At 43.0% G+C, this 22,622-nt stretch overlaps 1 protein-coding gene across 7 annotated transcripts in view; it reads right to left on the bottom strand.

Annotated features, from left to right (window-relative positions):
- ralgapa1 (Ral GTPase activating protein catalytic subunit alpha 1) overlaps positions 1–22,622 on the bottom strand; it is a 382,583-nt gene that overhangs the window by 281,268 nt on the left and 78,693 nt on the right. For 6 of the 7 annotated variants that reach the window (XR_010975714.1, XM_068039282.1, XM_068039283.1 and 3 more), the window contains exons 7-11: positions 11,780–11,895; positions 8,323–8,461; positions 3,241–3,449; positions 2,888–3,124; positions 1,550–1,753 (exon numbers count right to left, since the gene is read on the bottom strand). Coding sequence is in view for 6 of the 7 variants with exons in the window: in XM_068039282.1 (XP_067895383.1) it covers positions 1,550–1,753; positions 2,888–3,124; positions 3,241–3,449; positions 8,323–8,461; positions 11,780–11,895 (905 nt within the window). In the remaining variant the exon portion in view is untranslated. The remainder of the gene's footprint in view (positions 1–1,549; positions 1,754–2,887; positions 3,125–3,240; positions 3,450–8,322; positions 8,462–11,779; positions 11,896–22,622) is intronic. The other variant, XM_068039277.1, reaches the window with a different exon arrangement.

Below are 22,622 nucleotides of genomic sequence, written 5' to 3' on the forward strand. Positions count from 1 at the left end.
CCTAGTATAGCATCATTGTGAAAAGAATAATTATTTGACTCGAAGAGTCATGAATTAATGTAATGCATATCATTTATATTGGCTCAAATTTTGCGGTAGGCCATCATTACTTCTCTGAAACTGACAGCAACTTTTGGAAACCGCACACATGTAATTAAATGCAGAAATCCAGAAGGTCCTGTCGATGATTCTATGCTTCTCCGTAGGATATGCAGCACCCCAGACTGCAATCAATTATAAATCACTGAAATGAGGAGAACTCATCCTTTTACTCGATTAGTCTCACGTTAAAAACCCTTGAAAAAGTTACAACTTGTCGAATGAGGTGCAAGTGGGTTTTTTAAATGGCATACCAAGTTCATAATTACTGTTGAAGACCCTTTCTGGCTCTGCAAAATTAATTTTATACTTGTGGAATGTCAAATTTCTCCATTCTGATAAAAAAAAATTCCACATATTGTTAAAAACATTTTTATAAGTTTATGCTATTTCAAGTTCTACCATAATCCTATGTATCACATTTATTTTGCTCTCTGTAAAATTTTATTAAAAGAAGAGGATAATCAGCGTTTTTTTACTTGCTGGTTTGCTGTCTGAGAATTGTTCAATGTGATTGGCTGCTTACCTGGCTTGATGACATCACTGTTTTTGGATGTCTGGAGATACCCTTCATTTGGCACCAGATTCAAACTAACCGAGAAAGAAATAATCCAGCCCATAGAGACTGCTGGGTCTTTTATTTTATTTTATTTTAGAGATACAGCTCTGAAACAGGCCCTTCGGCCCACCGAGTCTGTGCCGACCAACAACCACCCATTTATACTAATCCTACATTAACCCCATATTCCCTACCACATCCCCACCATTCTCCCACCACCTACCTACACTAGGGGCAATTTACAATGACCAATTTACCTATCAACCTGCAAGCCTTTGGCTGTGGGAGGAAACCGGAGCACCCGGCGGAAACCCATGCGATCACAGGGAGAACTTACAAACTCCGCAGAGACAGTTTTCTTTAGAAGTCTGCAGCAAATGCCATTGCTTCTCTGCTGACTGCCAATTTGGGCCTTTGTTGCAACTGTAATACTATTTTGCACCATTTCAAAGAGCAGGGGAATTACTCCTGGCATCCAGGCCAATATTCATCCCTCAATCAACATAATTAAAAAATATTATCTGGTTATCACACTGCTGTTTGTGGGAGCTTATAAATTGGGTACTGCATTCCTACATTACAACAGTGACAAGTCAAAAATACTTAATTGACTGTAAAGCACTTTGGGATGTCCTGAAGTCCCGAATGGGGCTACATCAATGCGAGTCTCACTTTCTTTATACTGGTTGTTATTTTCAAAAGGGTCAAAAACCAAATACATCCAACTTTATTCAAAAGGCAAGATAGTAAAATTAAAGACACCCCCTCCAAGAAAATTGATGATTAGTCATTTATACATGGTATGAATCTTTAACTTTTGCCATTTAAAACACACTATTAAATTCAAGTTAATATCAGCATGGACCTCAGATTTCAACAAATAAGCAGTACCTCCTCCTGTTCGCTTTTCTCCAATGGATAAGAACCAGCATTCTCTCCAGCACTGACTAAATTTATGACACTTGTTGAAGGGGAATAGCTCACATCTTCAGTCTCTTTCATAAATACAGGTTTGTCCTCTTGTTGAATCCACTCCTGGTAAACTTTAACAACTCTTCTCATGGCTGCAGCTTCACAGATAGGCAGCAGAAAAGCCTGAGGAACAGAAAGATATGTTTTCTTATGAGTGTGATACTTCTAGACTGGACTATTCCGACCCATTCCTGGCTGGTCTCCACACATACCATCCTCCGCAAACTTGAGGTCATCCAAAACTCTGGTGCCCGTGTCTTAACTCGCACCAATTCCCATTCGCCTATTATCCCAGTTCTCACTGACCTACATCAGTTCCTGGTCAAACAATGTCTTGATTTTAAAACTGTTTTCAAATCTCTCCTTGGCCTCGCCCCTCCCGATCTCTAATCTTCTCCAGCCCCACAACTCAGATTTCTGCGCTCCTCTAATTCTGGCCTCTTGAGCATCCCCAATTTTAGTCACTCTACCAAAGGTGGTCATGCCTTCAGGTGCCCGAGTCCCAAGCCCTGGAATACCCTCCCTACACCCCTCCACCTTCCTATTCTCCTTTAAGACACTACTAAAACACTTTTGGACTCAGCTTTTGGTCATCTGACATAATATCTCCCATTGTGGCTCAGTGTCATATTTTGTTTTAAAATGCTCCTGTGAAGTGGCTTGGGACGTTTTATTACATTTGCTGCTGTGATAAACAATAATGAATTAAATTACATTTTTACTGCAGATAAATATTACACGTTTCTTAGCATTTACAGATGATATTATGCTCTGGGGTTTCAAAAACCTTACTAGTAGAAATGTTTGTTTTGTATCTTCCTGCTCCCATTGTCTTGATCAATCAAGTTTCAAACACCATTAAAAACTTCCATTATTTTTGACTCTGCTGCCCACGCAATTGGGAAAAGGTTTTAAATATTCATTTGACCTTCGGAGAAGATGCTTTTTCTGCAGGCTTATTTTAAGCAGAAGAAATTGTGGCTGCACAAAATGTACAAAACATCCTACATTTTCATTAGACCCAAATCCTCAGAAATCAAATATATTGCAATTTATAAGAGATGTCCATTATAATTGTTACACACAAAAAAAGCCACAAAAAAGTTTAGTCAACTTAAAATGGAGACATTCCTCCAGAATCTTGCAAGGATGAGGCAATTTTACTTCCCCTAAACAGAGAAACCTTGGAAGAATGTAATAAGGGGGAATATTATTAGCTGAAATTTACAAAAACTATACAAGTAAACTAAAAATTACCTGTCGAAAAACCTCGATAATAAAATTTACATTCTCTCTTGAGGAGTAGAAAACTTTGCGCACTATTTCTATATCCGTTAGATGCTCTTCATCGACACTACACAGACTAGATGAACTGGGTTCCCTCTCAGTTAAGGTGCTAGTGTTTGAATGGGATTGTTCCAGCTCGACACTGCCATCCCCAGAGTCCCCACGGCAGGAGCCCTCTTCGCGGGCTACCAAACCAGCAGCTGCTCTCTGCAGAAATAAAATCATTTTATTTAAAAAGCTGTTGCATTAGAAATTAATAAACTAAGACAAAAAAAAGTCAATTTTAATTAATTCAAAACAACTGGTTTGTTATGTTCACTCACCTGAATATTCTTTGGTACATTTTCACCTTCAACTCCAGGAATCTGAAGTCCTGGATTAGCTTTTGGCTCAAACCAGAAAGATACCAACCATCGGATGACAGAGACACGAGCAGACAAAAATGTGTCTTTTGTACAATATGTTGTTTCATTAGTCTCTGGATCTTTCTTTGTCATGATATAATATGGCTTTGACCTCAGTTGTGGGACATCTGTAAAAACGGAATTTAAAAAAAAAATCAATATTTCTAAAGATTTTTTTGGAAAATTTATATTCTACATGGAAAGGAAGAGACTAAAATGACAAAATCTGTACACAGTTTGGGCATTAACTCCCTATATTCAGAGGTGAAAAATAAGAACAGGAATAGGCCCGTCATTTGAGCACATTCCACAATTCAATTAGATCATGGCTGATCTGTACCTCAACTCCATTTACCCGCTACTGTTCCATATCCCTTTAGAACATTACCCAACGAAAATCTATTTAGTTATTAAAAATTTCAATTGACTCAGCATGAATGAAGCAAAGGGAGAGTTCCAGATTTTCATTACCTTGTGTGAAAATGTGCTTTCTGACTATCAGAAAGAAACACCAAACCAAAGGTGTACTTCAATAAAGTCCTGAAGTTTCAAGAAGCTGTAATAAAAGTTACTGTTCCTGTCCAGTTAGTGATATCAAAAACAGTGCTCAATTGTGTCACAAGTGGTGGAAATGTCAATTTTTGCAGAACAACTGCAGTTATCATTCGTGAGTGAAAAAGCAAAAAAATTCAAAGCACATTTTCACCACTCATTCCAGGATTTCAGCAAACTGATCTATAAAATACTAATTTTCTTATAATTTGCCTCTCACTTCTTGCTCCATTTTATTTTCATTTCAAATGTATCCTTCTTCATTCTTTTTGATCACTTCTTATTTTTCTCTGCATCTGACCACAATTTTCCCCATGATTCATTGTCATCTTTTCATTTCATTCTGCTCCCATTACCTCTTCAACTACACTTTTCTTCCTTTCTTTCCAGTTATGCATTCTACTTCCATTCTTAAAATTGTTACTGGGAAGAAAAGGAGGCCTATTACAAGGGGTTGCCAAGCCCCTGGCTGGAAAGACATTTTTTTTTCATACTAGCCGACAGTGTTGGAACAAAGGAACCATTTCCTGTCCCAATACACAGAAGAGACCTGGTCAAACCAGTCGGTCACGTGACCACCTGCTGGCCAGCTAGGGAAGTTTTAAATTGGAGAAACAGCATTTGAACAGAAAGCTGTTCGCTCCTGGACTAGAAAAGACCTCTCTCCTGTCTGCTCTCATCGCGTTCTCTCACCAGCTTCAGAATCCATTGAAGACATATGAACCCGGAGAGAGAAAAGTCTCTTACAGTGAACAAGGTTTAAGAAGAATACTGGGCCCCAACGAAAAGCCAGATCTAGCTACAAGCAAGGACTACAGCGAGCTCGAAGCACAGTAACAAAAAACTCCTCTTCAGAGATTGCCTCAAACCTCTCCGCTTTATTTTTCTTCTGCTCTTTTCTGTCTCTATTTGCTTATGCATATCACGTATGCATGCTAGCGCGGGGCACGGCGTGTATCCGCAGGCGTTAACCCAATTAGAGTTTAAGTTTTAATAAATTTCACTTTCCTTCTTTAAACCTAAGAAAGCCTGTCTGTGCTAATTTCTTTGCCTTATAATTGGAAAGCGGTGAACAAGGATTCACCAAGGGGGAGCTCAAAACATGTTGCATTTAAAATTAAAACCCTGTTACAAGAAGACCAGGTGAAAGCTGAGGAAGACCCCTAGACACCTTTCTCATCTCATCGTAACATTAGCGACGTCCTCCTTTCTAACTACAAACCACACCTCAAAAAATAAACTTGAGAAAACCTACAAATTTGTACCACATTTATTCATTCCCTCCTCAGAATTTTTCCCTCCATAAAACATTGACAACTTGATATGAACAGCAGGGACCATCTTTTGCAATACACAGGTGTCAAGATTTTGGTACAATGCGATAAGAGCACTCTGAATAGATCGGAGTTAACAAAATATTTTTGACATTGCATTCAGCAGAGAGTGCCGAACTATACCTTTCACATATAAAAGTAAAATAAATGTCAGCGCCAATGGAAACCCAAGTTAAAATAACAGCTAGAGAAAATAAATGGGCGTTGATGGGTATATGAAGAAAGGTCTCAATAATTCGTAGACATCACAGGAAAAGTTGCATCCATGTTAGTAGTCCTGTTACAACCTCAGTGAAATCGTTAACGTTAAAATACTAGATATGAACCTCCAGACCAATTTAAAGAATTCCACAAAAAGATTTTGCATTTCAAGAGTTCTTTGTTCTTCTTTGGCCTCCTTGTCTTGGGAGACAATGGGTAAGCGCCTGGAGGTAGTCAGTGGTTTGTGGAGCAGCGCTTGGAGTGGCTATAAAGGCCAATACTAGAGTGACAGACTCTTCCACAGGTGCTGCAGAAAAAATTGGGTGTCGGGGCTGTTACACAGTTGGCTCTCCCCTTGCGCTTCTGTCTTTTTTCCTGCCAACTGCTAAGTCTCTTCGACTTGCCACACTTTAGCCCCGCCTTTATGGCTGCCCGACAGCTCTCACTGGCAACTGACTCCTACGACTTGTGATCAATGTTACAGGACTTCATGTCGCGTTTGCAGATGTCTTTAAAGCGGAGACATGGACGGCCGGTAGGTCTGATACCAGTGGCGAGCTCGCTGTACAATGTGTCCTTGGGGATCCTGCCATCTTCCATGCGGCTCACATGGCCAAGCCATCTCAAGCGCCGCTGACTCAGTAGTGTGTATAAGCTGGGGATGTTGGCCGCCTCGAGGACCTCTGTGCTGGAGATGTGGTCCTGCCACCTGATGCCAAGGATTCTCCGGAGGCAGCGAAGATGGAATGAATTGAGACGTCGCTCTTGGCTGACATACGTTGTCCAGGCCTCGCTGCCGTAGAGCAAGGTACTGAGGACACAGGCTTGATACACTCGGACTTTTGTGTTCCGTGTCAGTGCGCCATTTTCCCACACTCTCTTGGCCAGTCTGGACATAGCAGTGGAAGCCTTTCCCATGCGCTTGTTGATTTCTGCATTGAGAGGCAGGTTACTGGTGATAGTTGAGCCTAGGTAGGTGAACTTTTGAACCACTTCCAGAGCGTGGTCGCCGATATTGATGGATGGAGCACTTCTGATGTCCTGTCCCATGAGGTTTGTTTTCCTGAGGCTGATGGTTAGGCCAAATTCGTTGCAGGCAGCCGCAAACCTGTCGATGAGACTCTGCAGACACTCTTCAGTGTGAGATGTTAATGCAGCATCGTCAGCAAAGAGGAGTTCCCGGATGTGTATTATAACTAAATTAAAAGAAATCCCCATTAACGAAATGGAACTTTGTAAGTAGCTGATACCCCAAAGGACAAAGGTATTTTCTTTACATATTAAAATACCTGAAAACCTCACATCACACTTACACGTTACACAGTCCATTTTGATGGTGCTATCCTTTGTGGTTAAAAGCCCTAAATTCCTCCCAGTTGCAATGGGTTGGATCGCCTAGACTTTTTCAAAAATCAATGTCCTCTTTGCTCACTTCTCCGAGCACTTCTGACTTGAATGCCCATTAATAAGGCAATTCCTGGTAATCCTGTTGGTCTTCTACTTTTCCGCTAGCTTCAACTTTCAAAACAGGTTCAAGTCTTCGCAGCCTTTCGCCGTATCTGGCTTTCGAGAACAGGTGTCCTCCCTTTCTCTCGAGGCTACAACCACTGGTTATCTTCCTTACAGGCTGCTCTGTGGCTAAAACTGCTGGGTTCCCTTCTTACAGCCTGTCTGCCTTCAGAAAATCTGTTAAATTTATCTGGAACCAAACATTAATAGCTTATTGTTCTTTCCCAATATGCAAAGTCCAGAACTTTGGTTTTCAGCAGAGCCACCTGGGCCTTCCATTGGTCCCAAGTGTCAACAGCTGCCTGATACATTTGCATCTCCAGAATCACTGACTCCTTGTTTATGACCCAAAAGTCTCGGAGGGTTAAACCCATTGTTCTTCAGGTGCGACCCCTACAGTCTCTCTTTTGTCAAAAAATTCTTTGATCGGTGTTCTCAGTTGTCCTGGTAATCAAAATTTCTGTCTTGTCCTTTCGCAGAGTGGATGTAAGGTCACCTAACTTTCCATACTCCATCTTAAACTTTTAAAAATCACAGTTTTTAAAACATAATCATGCTACAAAGTCCACTGTTCATAACAATCCAAAGAACAGGTTTATATTAGAGGATACATGGGCATTGTCAATTTCAGTAAATTCCTTAGGATTGGGTATTGTATTTCAACAAATAGCATGCAACAGTCAAAATACTGCAGGAAAAATTTGTAGGGCTACGGAGAAAGAGCAGGGGAGTGGACACAATTGGACATCTCTAATACAATGAGCGGCCTCCACCTGCACAGCTAGATTCAACGTTTCCTGGAAGTAGGCATGATATGCAAATCAAAAACAAACATTTAGAGCAAAAAGTATAGAGAAATTTTGAATCTAAACAGGATAGGTCTGAATGATCCAGGAAAGCTATTATAGGACTACGGTATACGTTAAGCCACTTTTAAAGAAAAACAGATTCATAACATTATTAAAGGGAACAGTACTCAACATTGTGTACTTGAAATAATTTCCAACAGTTAAAGCAATTAATAGATCAGTCATTGTCTTACTGGCCACCAGCTCCATAAAGCAACAAATTGAAACTTAAAATTCCTTTTATATCCATATAGTATTGCCATATATAATGGTGGAATCTCAGACTGGGCAGATATTCCCTAAGCTAATGTTCACATTTAAATGTCATACGCTATATTCTGATATCCTGCATAATCTTCGAGTAACAAATGATGCACATAAAATAGAAATTAGTTGTTGAAGACTGCAGTTAAGTTGTATAAAAAGGCAAATAACAGATTATATTTAACATGTCAGAGCGCTTTTAAACAATTATATCACATCCCTAACACACTAAACATTACATAAGGCGGATTTTACACACACAATACTTAGACAAAAAAAGGTATTGTTTTTACCAAGTATTGGGTTAAACAAGCTGGTCTCCTTTGAGAAATTGGGAAATATGTGAGGCAGATAGTACTTCTTGAAATTTGCAAATAAGAATGCAAACCCTTTCTCCTGATTTTCTTTGTCTTTCCATTCTAATCCCTTTGCCTGCAAACAAATTTGTATAGAAGTTGCGTAATTTATCACATTAATACACTTATTGACATACTACACATAGATCATAGTAGTAAATAAAATTCTCACATCAGCTTTGTAACAAAACTGAAGGCTCCAACCAGTACTCTGAAGCATATGTGGTTTTCCATAATAAACATATACCTAATTTGTCTAGACATTCCATCGGAGATGAGGTAGCATGCTACACACTTTAGTAAAGATAATAGCCTGAGTTAGCACTAGGTTGTACTGTTTTTTCAGTATAATTCGCCCCAACTCAGCCACACCAACATAAAAGATTGCAAAATTTTAAGCACAAATTACTTTCAGCGCAAATCGAGTTTCTGCAATTTTTTGCTCTAGATTAATCACTGTGCTAGAAGCTGGCCCCGCCCACAAAACTGGTCAACATTCCCAGACTGAATCACCATTTCAAGTTTCAACTAATAACTGCATCTATTTGCAGGCTTTTAAGGTGGTTCTTAAAATTAAGGTTTTTTTGCACAAGGACATTAATAGGCATGCTTTAAAAGCTTTAGAATAGAATTTAAATTTAAGAAACTGACAACTGTACACGAATATAACTACCAAATAGTTCTGCATAATTTTTAAAAAGTTAATTTGTTATTTAAATTTGGTTACTTATGGGTGGTGGACTAGACAATTAAAAATACTTATTTTCTATGATAAACATTCTCAGCTGTAATAATCAAACTGCGCCAAGTTACCACTTAACTATATCAAAGAATATTTTTTAAAGAAAAATTTAAAAAAAATTACATTCTAAAACTCTTCCCAATTGCAGTGGTTCAGATTTTATGTTTCAGCAGAAACTTGAGGAAAATCACTTCTCAAAACTAGTACCATTTTGGGCGCAACTTGCGCTCAGATCATTGATTGTGCCCAAGGGGAAAACCCCAGGCTGTAGCCTTTCTCTTAACCTTTTTACACTATTGCAATGAACGCAACTGCACATGCAAAGTTCCTGTCTATTTGCTGGATTCTACAGTGCAAGCCAGTTGACCTATAGCATTCTGGCATTACTACAGACTGAACAATGTAGGCCTAGAAATGCACCAATTTATGACCACTAGTTCAAAAACAAAATATGGGTAGCTTGTCCAGCATCTTTAAACTCTAAGTCTGCGTATTAAGAAGCAGACTTCAGCAATGTTTCAAGGATGAAAGGACGGCACTTTTCCCAAGAGGACCAAAAATTGTGCAAAAAAAAAATCTTTCAGGGATGTGGAACTCCCAAATACCACAATTTTGTCAACAGACTAGGCGTGCATTAGCAGTGCACTGCACGGAATCTCTCTGTCCACCCAAAACCATCCCTCTACCATCAGAAAGCACATGTAAACAAACCCATATTAGCTTGCTCAGCGCCCCATCCACCACCTTCAACATTCACTCTCTTCACCACCGACGCACAGTGGCAGCAGCGTGTACCATCTACACGATACACTGAGGCAACTCACCAACGCTCCTTCGACAGCACCTTCCAAAACCCGCGACTTCTACCACCTAGAAGGACAAGGACAGCAAATGCATGGGAACACCACCACCTGTAAGTTTCCCTCCAAGCCACACACCATCCTGACTTGGAACTATAATCGCTATTCCTTCACTGTTGCTGGTCAAATTCCTGGAACTCCCCTTTTAATAGCACTTTTGGTATATTTACACCCAAAGGACTGCAGCAATTCAAGAAGGCAGCTCACCACCACCTTCTCAAGGACAACTAAGAATGGGCAATACATGCTGGCCTAGCTAGCGACGCCCACATCCCATGAACGAATAAAAAAACACAGAAATTGAGATATTTTTACATTTACTTAATGTAGAGGTTCTTGGGAGCAATGAGGTTATCAGGGTGTTGGGCAGGAAGCACAAGGAAGAACACTAGCTGCAATTCACAAACAGGTAAAGCATGCAATATGTATTTTCTCCATTGGTAGCACTGTAGTCCTCATCTCAACTCTAAGACTGCACAACTCAGGCATCCCATGCAAACAATTCCAGTTAACAGGTGTTTTCAATACTCAATTCAAATGCATCTTTCAGGTTTCATTCAGATCTACCCGATCAGCATAAATTTCTTTTTAGAAGTGCTCATGAGCCCTGGGTCCCTGCTAGTAAGGAGAAACAAAAATATAGCAGCAAATCATTGTCCCCACTCCCAACTCTGCTTCAAAAATCTGTTAAAGATTCTTTGCCCCATCTTCTGCAGCTTTACGGAGAGCCACTTTCTTTTGTCTCTGTATCAAAAGGCCTTATGATCCCTGATTGCAATGTTTAGAGAAAATCAATAAATAGACCTCCTTTAAATGCTCATCTATGGCTCAAAACTCACTTTGTTGCGCAGTGCTCTGTACCTTGCTGGAAACTGTGTTTAGCTGCACCTGGATTTCATATTGCTGCTTGCTTGGCCTCATCTTAAAACTTCAATAATAGCATCTGTACTCAAATGTTGATGTTTCCGAAAAAAAATTAAGCTTGTATTTTACCACCTCCAAAATCAACCCAACAATTCAATACTCCCAGTTCCACTCTGAAACAACCTGCTCACAGACCCATTCTGGTTATGACTATAGAGGATTATTCATCCTGCTCCCAGCTTCCATCACCAACCTGGGGAGAGAAGTGGTCCAGTTTTCCTTTTGGTGAAGTGGCTTATGCTATTATAACAGTGACCAGGAGATTCCTCGTATATGCTCACAGTTCACAGATGTTACTTCATTGAAAGTGTGGCGGAAACCCCCATTTACACATGTAAATGGTTTCTACCACACTTCTAGCAAGGTGGAAGCTTAAGCAGATACGAGGAAATCCTTGACCAGTGAGTTTTAGTATGATTGAACTTCATATTAAAAACACAAAAGTGTACGGAGCACATTTAAACAGCTAAAAATGATAAAATTGAAGTATTCTGGGTTACCAGCTATATATATCTACACTACATAAATACTGTTTCCTAAAATGGTTGGGAGTTTTGCGGGGGGTGGGGGGGAAAGAAAAGACGACAAAAGGGACACTAATTTCTGAAAACAGCTCAGCACAAAACAGTTTGGGTACCACTGGGTTAATGGACTGAAAAAGAAATACAGTGTGCATGCCATAAAGTGAAATTAAGACCAACAAAGGAAGAGGTTTGAGTTCAATTTGCCTATTGCCTATAAAGGAAACCAAAAAAAAAATTAACATTTTATGCAATTTTGATAAAAATACAATTAGTTTAGTGGTTGAATAATTAGACTTTAGGCCTAATAACAGGGTTCAGTCAGGTTAGTACAATAAAGTGTCTACCTGGATTACCATATATTTTAGCAGTGCATCAAGAAAGTAGCTTGTAAGATCATCTTGTCCTTTGTCTCCGGATTGTGGGGGTACAAGGGGAGTGATTTCTTCTGGAGTGACTTGAGCTGTCGGGAAAATATACAAGTACAAGACTGATCATACGCCAAAAATATTTTACTGTGAATACAGAATATATTTCATTTATGGACAAGAATATTATGCACCCAAATTCTCACCAACACAAATCTATCCTTAAAACATAAGTTTAGTACCTCTCTTGTATTGTTTTATTTACCACTATTCTAACAGCAGTTAGAACAACAAATATGTTCCGATTTGGCTTTATACAATGACCGATGAATAAGTAAGGTGTGGAGATTGACTCCCCCTCCTTAGTGATCTCAGTGGCGAATTATCTTGGTACTGATACAGAGTGCTCAAGTAGCAAAGTCTTTAAAAACCAACTCAGGTTATCTACATCAGCAACAACTTGCATTCATATAGCGTCTTTAGTGTAGCAAATGTCTCAGTTTCATGGAAGCATGAGCAAAATTTAATACTCAGCACACAAGCAGCTATCAGGACAGATGACCAAAAGCTTGGTCTAAGGGGACGGTGGGGGGAGACAGGGGACGGGACGGTGGGGGGAGACAGGGGACAGGACGGGGGGGGGGGAGAGAGCCAGAATCTCAGAGATTCAGAGAGAAGGAATGGGAGAGCAGCAGGAGGTTCGGAGGCAAATCAAAAATTGAAAATTGACATCACAATCAACAGAACGCTTGGAAACAGAAAGCAGGCCGGGGTAAGCTATTAAATTAATCTAAGCTAATCAAATATAAAATAAGACTTGATTGATTCAGTCGTATAAAAACTAAAAATTAAGGTGGATTTTATAATTTACCACATAGGTCCAGTACACCTACTCAGCATCTATGCTCCAACACTCTGTTCCGCACCTGAAGCTAAAGACCAGTTCTATGAACAACTCCATAACATCATTAGCAGCATCCCCAACACCGAACACCTATTCCTGCTGGGGGACTTTAATGCCAGGGTTGGGGCCGACCATGACTCATGGCCCTCCTGCCTTGGGCGCTATGGCGTTGGAAGGATGAATGAGAACGGGCAGAGACTGCTTGAGTTGTGTACCTATCATAACCTCTGCATCACCAACTCGTTCTTTCACACTAAACCCTGTCACCGGGTTTCATGGAGGCACCCAAGATCACGTCGTTGGCACCAGCTAGACCTCATTGTCACAAGGCGAGCCGCCTTAAACAGTGTTCAAATCACACGCAGCTTCCACAGTGCGGACTGCGACACCGACCACTCCCTGGTGTGCAGCAAGGTTAGACTCAGACCAAAGAAGTTGCATCATTCCAAGCAGAAGGGCCACCCGCGCATCAACACGAGCAGAATTTCTCACCCACAGCTGTTACAAAAATTTCTAAATTCACTTGTAACAGCCCTTCAAAACACTCCCACAGGGGATGCTGAGACCAAGTGGGCCCACATCAGAGACGCCATCTATGAGTCAGCTTTGACCACCTACGGCAAAAGTGCGAAGAGAAATGCAGACTGGTTTCAATCTCATAATGAAGAGCTGGAACCTGTCATAGCCGCTAAGCGCATTGCACTTTTGAACTACAAGAAAGCCCCCAGCGATTTAACATCCGCAGCACTTAAAGCAGCCAGAAGTACTGCACAAAGAACAGCTAGGCGTTGCGCAAACGACTACTGGCAACACCTATGCAGTCATATTCAGCTGGCCTCAGACACCGGAAACATCAGAGGAATGTATGATGGCATGAAGAGAGCTCTTGGGCCAACCATCAAGAAGATCACCCCCCTCAAATCTAAATCGGGGGACATAATCACTGACCAACGCAAACAGATGGACCGCTGGGTTGAGCACTACCTAGAACTGTACTCCAGGGAGAATGCTGTCACTGAGACTGCCCTCAATGCAGCCCAGCCTCTACCAGTCATGGATGAGCTGGACATACAGCCAACCAAATCGGAACTCAGTGATGCCATTGATTCCCTAGCCAGCGGAAAAGCCCCTGGGAAGGACAGCATTACCCCTGAAATAATCAAGAGTGCCAAGCCTGCTATACTCTCAGCACTACATGAACTGCTATGCCTGTGCTGGGACGAGGGAGCAGTACCCCAGGACATGCGCGATGCCAACATCATCACCCTCTATAAAAACAAAGGTGACCGCGGTGACTGCAACAACTACCGTGGAATCTCCCTGCTCAGCATAGTGGGGAAAGTCTTTGCTCGAGTCGCTCTGAACAGGCTCCAGAAGCTGGCCGAGCGCGTCTACCCTGAGGCACAGTGTGGCTTTCGTGCAGAGAGATCGACTATTGACATGCTGTTCTCCCTTCGTCAGATACAGGAGAAATGCCGTGAACAACAGATGCCCCTCTACATTGCTTTCATTGATCTCACCAAAGCCTTTGACCTCGTCAGCAGACGTGGTCTCTTCAGACTACTAGAAAAGATCGGATGTCCACCAAAGCTACTAAGTATCATCACCTCATTCCATGACAATATGAAAGGCACAATTCAACATGGTGGCTCCTCATCAGAGCCCTTTCCTATCCTGAGTGGTGTGAAACAGGGCTGTGTTCTCGCACCCACACTTTTTGGGATTTTCTTCTCCCTGCTGCTTTCACATGCGTTCAAATCCTCTGAAGAAGAAATTTTCCTCCACACAAGATCAGGGGGCAGGTTGTTCAACCTTGCCCGTCTAAGAGCGAAGTCCAAAGTACGGAAAGTCCTCATCAGAGAACTCCTCTTTGCTGACGATGCTGCTTTAACATCTCACACTGAAGAATGCCTGCAGAGTCTCATCGACAGGTTTGCGTCTGCCTGCAATGAATTTGGCCTAACCATCAGCCTCAAGAAAACGAACATCATGGGGCAGGATGTCAGAAATGCTCCATCCATCAATATTGGCGACCACGCTCTGGAAGTAGTTCAAGAGTTCACCTACCTAGGCTCAACTATCACCAGTAACCTGTCTCTAGATGCAGAAATCAACAAGCGCATGGGTAAGGCTTCCACTGCTATGTTCAGACTGGCCAAGAGAGTGTGGGAAAATGGCGCACTGACACGGAACACAAAAGTCCGAGTGTATCAGGCCTGTGTCCTCAGTACCTTGCTCTACGGCAGCGAGGCCTGGACAACGTATGCCAGCCAAGAGCGACGTCTCAATTCATTCCATCTTCGCTGCCTTCGGAGAATACTTGGCATCAGGTGGCAGGACTATATCTCCAACACAGAAGTCCTTGAAGCGGCCAACATCCCCAGCTTATACACACTACTGAGTCAGCGGCGCTTGAGATGGCTTGGCCATGTGAGCCGCATGGAAGATGGCAGGATCCCCAAAGACACATTGTACAGCGAGCTCGCCACTGGTATCAGACCCACCGGCCGTCCATGTCTCCGTTATAAAGACGTCTGCAAACGCGACATGAAATCGTGTGACATTGATCACAAGTCGTGGGAGTCAGTTGCCAGCATTCGCCAGAGCTGGCGGGCAGCCATAAAGACAGGGCTAAATTGTGGCGAGTCGAAGAGACTTAGTAGTTGGCAGGAAAAAAGACAGAGGCGCAAGGGGAGAGCCAACTGTGCAACAGCCCCAACAAACAAATTTCTCTGCAGCACCTGTGGAAGAGCCTGTCACTCCAGAATTGGCCTTTATAGCCACTCCAGGCGCTGCTTCACAAACCACTGACCACCTCCAGGCGCGTATCCATTGTCTCTCGAGATAAGGAGGCCCAAAAGAGAAAAGAGACATAGGGACCAGCGGGGAGGGTATTGGTTCAAATTAGGAGCTGGGTAATTAAAGTTTTTTCAATCGTGGTAGTGTAACAGTAAGTGTTATAACAAGAGTATAAACAGAGAGCAGGACTAGAAATATTAATTACAATTGATTGTTTAAACTGGTACTTTTAATTTAATTCAAAAATAGCTTCAAACACCCAAATATTTTAATTAATTAATTAAATAGAATACAGATGGCTGGACAAGTGATGTGTTGCAGCTGTAGTATGTAGGAGCTGGTGGACGCCGGTGCAATCCACAGCGGCCACATCAGCAGCAAGTGTTGGCTGCTCGAGGACCTTCGGTTCAGAGTTGATGAGCTGAAGTCCGAGCTGCAGCCACTGCAAGACATCAGGGTGGGAGGAGTTACCTGGACACTGTGTTTTAGGAGACATGGATTTTAGGATTAATTACATCAAATTTGGACTGTGGTCAGGGACAGGAGGGTGTGACGGCAAGTGAGGCAGGTATGGGGATCCAGAATAGCTTTGGAGGAGCCTCAGCCAGGGCCCTTATCCAATAGGTACGAGGTTCTTGCTCCCGGTGTGGACGACGGCACAGACTGCAGGGAGGACGAGCGAACTGACCACAGCACTGTGGTTCAGACTGCCATTCAAGTGGGGGGAGAAAAGAGAAATGTAGTAGTAATAGAGGATAGCATAGTTAGGGGAATAGAAAATGTTCTCTGCAGCAAAGACAGGGAGTCCCGAAGAATATACCGAATTTGAAAATAAAACTGATAAAAATTGATTAAAACACTAATTAACTAATTAATAAGTAGAGTAACTAAACCAGAGGGAGGAGATTACTGTATTTAGACAGCATTTAATATTTATTGTAGAAATCTAGCACTAGGGACCACATAGTGAAGTGTCTCATAATTTAGTCAGTATTTAATAGGTATTTATTTATTTTATATCAATTAACTAATTAGTGATAGAAATGTCAGTTAGAGGGGTGAAGTGCTTCACCTGAGAGATGTGGGAAGTCCGTGACGCTTCCAGCGTTCCGGGCGACTATATCTGCAGGAAGTGTACCCAGTTGCAGCTCCTCACAGACCGCATGGATCGGTTGGAGCGGCAACTGGATGCACTTAGGAGCATGCAGGTGGCAGAAAGCGTCATAGACAGGAGTTTTAGAGAAGTGGTTACACCCAAAGTGCAGGCAGATAGATGGGTGACCGCTAGAAGGGGCAGGCAGTCAGTGCAGGAATCCCCAGTGGCTATCCCCCTCAACAAGTATACTGTTTTGGATACTGTTGGGGGGGGATGGCCTATCAGGGGAAAACAGCAGTAGCCAAAGCAGTGGCACCACAGTTGGCACTGTTGTTCAGCAGGGAGGGACAAAGCGCAGAAGAGCAATAGTTATAGGGGACTCTGTAGTCAGGGGCACAGATAGGCGCTTCTGAGGACGTGAAAGAGACTCCAGGAAGGTATGTTGCCTCCCTGGCGCCAGGGTCAAGGATGTCTCTGAACGGACAGAGGGCATTCTGAAGGGGGAGGGTGAACAGCCAGAGATTGTGGTACACATCGGTACCAATGACATAGGCAGGAAGAGTGATGAGGTCCTGCAGGGGCAGTTTAGGGAGTTAGGTAGTAAGTTAAAAAACAGGACCTCGAGGCTTGTAATCTCTGGATTACTCCCTGTGCCACGTGCCAGTGAGGCTAGAAATAGGAAGATAGTGCAGCTAAACACGTGGCTGAGCAGCTGGTGTAGAAGGGAGGGTTTCAGATATCTGGACCATTGGGCTCTCTTCAGGGACAGATGGGACCTGTACAAGAAGGACAGGTTGCATCTAAACTGGAAGGGCACTAATATCCTGGCTGCAAGGTTTGCTAGCGTCACTCGGGAGGGTTTAAACTAGTGTGACAGGGGGGTGGGAACCAGAGCAGTAGGACAGCTGGTGAAGTTAATGAGGAGGACAAAGTAAATAAGGCCAGTAGGACTAAGAGGAACAGCAGGCAGGGAGATGTTGCTGAGCACAGTGGGACTGGTGGTCTGAAGTGCATTTGTTCCAATGCGAGAAGTATAACAGGTAAGGCAGATGAACTTAGAGCTTGGATTAGTACTTGGAACTATGATGTTGCTATTACAGAGACTTGGTTGAGGGAAGGGCAGGATTGGCAGCTAAATGTTCCAGGCTTTAGAAGCTTCAGGCGGGATAGAGGGGGATGTAAAAGGGGTGGGGGAATCACAATACTGGTTAAGGAGAATATCACAGCTGTACTGCGGGAGGACACCTCAGAGGGGTCATGCAGCGAGGCAATATGGGTGGAGCTCAGGAATAGGAAGGGTGCAGTCACTATGTTGGGGGTTTACTACAGGCCTCCCAACAGCTAGCGGGAGGTAGAGGAGCAGATATGTAGACAGATTTTGGAAAGATGTAAAAGTAACAGGGTTGTAGTGGTGGGTGATTTTAACTTCCCCAATATTGACTGGGACTCACTTAGTGCTAGGGGCTTGGATGGGGCAGAATTTGTGAGGAGCATCCGGGAGGGCTTCTTGAAACAATATGTAGACAGTCCAACTAGGGATGGGGCCATTCTGGACCTGGTATTGGGGAATGAGCCCGGCCAGGTGGTCGAAGATTCAGTGGGGGAGCATTTCGGGAGCAGTGACCATAATTGCACAAGTTTTAAGGTACTTGTGGATAAGGATGAGTAGTCCTCGGAATGAAGGTGCTAAATTGGGGGAAGGCTAATTATAACAATATTAGGCAGGAACTGAAGAATTTAGATTGGGGGCGGCTGTTTGAGGGTAAATCAACATCTGACATGTGGGAGTCTTTTAAACGTCAGCTGATTAGAATCCAGGACCAGCATGTTCCTGTGAGGAAGAAAGACAAGTTTGGCAAGTTTCTGGAACCTTGGATAACGCGGGATATTGTGAGCCTAGTCAAAAAGAAAAAGGAAGCATTTGTAAGGGCTGGAAGGCTAGGAACAGATGAAGCACTTGAGGAATATAAAGACAATTGGAAGGAACATAAGCAAGAAATTAGGAGGGCTAAAAGCGGTCATGAAAAGTCATTGGCAAACAGGATTAAGGAAAATCCCAAGGTTTTTTATACATATATAAAGAGCAAGAGGGTAACCAGGGAAAGGGTTGGCCCACTCAAGGACAGAGATGGGAATCTATGCGTGGAGCCAGAGGAAATGGGCGAGGTGCTAAATGAGTACTTTGCATCAGTATTCACCAAGGAAAAGGACTTGGTGGATGATGAGCCTAGGGAAGGGAGTGCAGATAGTCTCAGTCATCTCATTATCAAAAAGGAGGTGGTGTTGGGTGTCTTGCAAAGCATTAAGGTAGATAAGTCCCCAGGGCCTGATGGGATCTACCCTAGAATACTGAGGGAAGCAAGGGAAGAAATTGCTGGGGCCTTGACAGAAATCTTTGCATCCTCATTGGCTACAGGTAAGGTCCCAGAGGACTGGGGAATAGCCAATGTTGTTCCTTTGTTTAAGAAGGGTGGCAAGGATAATCCAGGAAATTATAGGCCGGTGAGCCTTACGTCAGTGGTAGGGAAACTATTAGAGAGGATTCTTCAGGACAGGATTTACTCCCATTTGGAAACAAACGAACTTATTAGCGAGAGACAGCATGGTTTTGTGAAGGGGAGGTTGTGTCTTACTAATTTGATTGAGTTTTTTGAGGAAGTGACGAAGATGATTGATGAGGGAAGGGCGGTGGATGTTGTCTATATGGACTTTAGTAAAGCCTCTGACAAGGTCCCGCATGGCAGACTGATGCAAAAGGTGAAGTCACACGGGATCAGAGGTGAGCTGGCAAGATGGATACAGAACTGGCTCGGTCACAGAAGACAGAGGGTAGCAGTGGATAGGTGTTTTTCCTGAATGGAAGGATGTGACTGGTGGTGTTCCACAGGGATCAGTGCTGGGACCTTTGCTGTTTGTAGTATATATAAATGATTTGGAGGAAAATGTAGCTGGTCTGATTAGTAAGTTTGCGGACGACACAAAGGTTGGTGGAGTTGCGGATAATGATGAGGATTGTCAGAGGATACAGCAGGATATAGATCGGTTGGAGACTTGGGCGGAGAAATGGCAGATGGAGTTTAATCCGGACAAATGTGAGGTAATGCATTTTGGAAGGTATAATGCAGGTGGGAGGTATACAGTAAATGGCAGAACCCTTAGGAGTATTGACAGGCAGAGAGATCTGGGCGTCCAGGTCCACAGGTCACTGAAAGTGGCAACGCAGGTGGATAAGGTAGTCAAGAAGGCATTCGGCATGCTTGCCTTCATTGGTCGGGGCATAGAGTATAAAAATTGGCAAGTCATGTTGCAGCTGTACAGAACCTTAGTTAGGCCACACTTAGAATATTGCGTGCAATTCTGGTCGCCACACTACCAGAAGGACATGGAGGCTTTGGAGAGGGTACAGAGGAGGCTTACCAGCATGTTGCCTGGTCTGGAGGGCATTAACTATGAAGAGAGGTTGGAAAAACTCGGATTGTTTTCAATGGAATGACGGAGGTGGAGGGGCGACATGATAGAGGTTTACAAAGTTATGAGCGGCATGGACAGAGTGGATAGTCAAAAGCTTTTTCCCAGGGTGGAAGAGTCAGTTACTAGGGGACATAGGTTTAAGGTGTGAGGGGCAAAGTTTAGAGGGGATGTGCGAGGCAAGTTTTTTTTTTACACAGAGGGTGGTGAATGCCTGGAACTTGCTGCCAGGGGAGGTGGTGGAAGCAGATACGATAGCGACGTTTAAGAGACATCTTGACAAATATATGAATAGGAAGGGAATAGAGGGATATAGGCCCCGGAAGTACAGAAGGTGTTAGTTTCGGCAGGCATCAAGTTCAGCGCAGGCTTGGAGGGCCGAATGGCCTGTTCCTGTGCTGTACTGTTCTTTGTTGCCTAACTGATGCCAAGGTTAAGGACATCGCTTCTGGACTGGAAAGGAACCTACAGTGGGAGTGGAAGGATCCAGTTGTCGTGGTGCACGTAGGTACCAACAACATAGGTAGGACTAGGAAAGAGGTTCTGCTGAGGGAGTATGAGCAGCTCGGGGCTAAATTAAAAAAGCAGAACCTCAAAGGTAGTAATCTCCGGATTACTACCTGAGCCATGTGCAAATTGGTGCAAGGTAAATAAGATTAGAGAGGTAAACGCGTGGCTCAAAGATTGGTGTGGGAGAAATGGGTTCCGATCATTGGGGCACTGGCACCAGTACTGGGGAAGGACAGTGCTGTTCCATTGGGACAGGCTTCGTTTGAACCATGCTGGGACCAGTGTCCTGGCGCATTGTATAATTAGGGTTGTAGATAGGACTATAAACTAACTGGTGGGGGGAGGGTTCAACTGAAGGGAAGTTTTAAAAATCAAAAAGAAACGAGAGAGCAGAGGTGCAGGGTAATGAAGAGGTGAATGGCAATCAAAGCGTGACAGGAAGGAGCAGAAAATATAAGCAGTAGAGTGCAGCAGAATTTGGAACCAGAATGAGTAATTAGAATTAGAATTAGAATATTACAGCGCAGTACAGGCCCTTCGGCCCTCGATGTTGCGCCGATCATCTGACCTACACTATTCCATTTACATCCATATGTCTATCCAATGACCACTTAAATGCCCTTAAAGTTGGCGAGTCTACTACTGTTGCAGGCAGGGCGTTCCACGCCCCTACTACTCTCTGCGTAAAGAAACTACCTCTGACATCTGTCCTATATCTTTCACCCCTCAACTTAAAGCTATGTCCCCTCGTGTTTGCCATCCTCATCCGAGGAAAAAGACTCTCACTATCCACCCTATCTAACCCTCTGATTATCTTGTATGTCTCTATTAAGTCACCTCTCCTCCTCCTTCTCTCTAACGAAAACAACCCCAAGTCCCTCAGCCTTTCCTCGTAAGATGGTTAAAAAGTCAAAGCTTAAGGCTCTTTATCCGAATGCATGCATCATTTTTAACAAGATGGATGAGTTAACGGCACAAATAGAAATGAATGAATTGATAGCTATTACAGAGACATGGTTGCAGGGTGACCAAGACTGGGAACTCAATATTCAAGGGTATTCGACATTCCGAAAAATAGGCAAAAAGGAAAAGGAGGTGGGGTAGCTTTATTAATAAAGGAAGGTATCAGTGCGGTGGTGAGTAATGATATAGATGTAATAGACCGTGATGTGGAATCAGTTTGTGTGGAAATAAGGAATGGCAAGGGGAAAAAGTCACGGGTGGGAGTCGCCTGTAGGCCCCGAAGAGTTGCTTCACCGTAGGATAAAGTATAAATCGGGAAATAACAGAGGCGTGTAAGAAGGGTACTACAATTGTCATGGGTAATTTTAATCTGCATATTGTCTGGACAAATCAGACTGGCAGAGGTAACATGGAAGACGAATTTGTCGAGTGCATCAGGGGCTGTTACTTAGAGCAATACATTACAGAACCTACCCGGGACAGGCTACTTTAGATCTAGCAATGTGTAATGAGGTAGGATCGATAAGAGATATCGTAGTTAAGGATCCTCTAGAGGGTAGTGATCATAACATGGTAGAATTTCAAATTCAGTTTGAGGAAGAGCAATTTGGGTCTCAAACCAGTGTCCTCAACTTAAATAAGGGCAATTACGGAGGTATGAAGAAAGAGTTGTCTAAAGCGGGCTGGGAAAATAGATTAAGGGGAAGGTCAGTGGATGAGCAGTGGCAGACATTTAACCAGATATTTCATAACGCTCAGCAAAAATTTATCCTGGTCAAAAAGAAGGACTCGATGAGAAGGATGTACCACCCATGGTTAACAAAGGCGGTCAAGGAGAGTATCCAATCATAAACTAAGGTATACAAAGCGGCGATAAATAGTGTTAGGCCACAGGATTGGGAATTTTTTTTTTAGGAACCAGCAGCGGATGACTAAAAAGCTAATAAAGAGGGAGAAAATCGATTATGAAAGTAAACTGGCAAGAAATATAAAAACAAACAGTAAGGGTTTCTACGGGTATATAAAAACAGAGTAGCTAAAGTGAGCGTGGGACCCTTGGAGAATGCGACTGGAGAATTGAT

This window comes from Heterodontus francisci, chromosome 9 (genome assembly GCF_036365525.1).
Source record: "Heterodontus francisci isolate sHetFra1 chromosome 9, sHetFra1.hap1, whole genome shotgun sequence".
Taxonomy (NCBI): Eukaryota; Metazoa; Chordata; class Chondrichthyes; order Heterodontiformes; family Heterodontidae; genus Heterodontus; species Heterodontus francisci.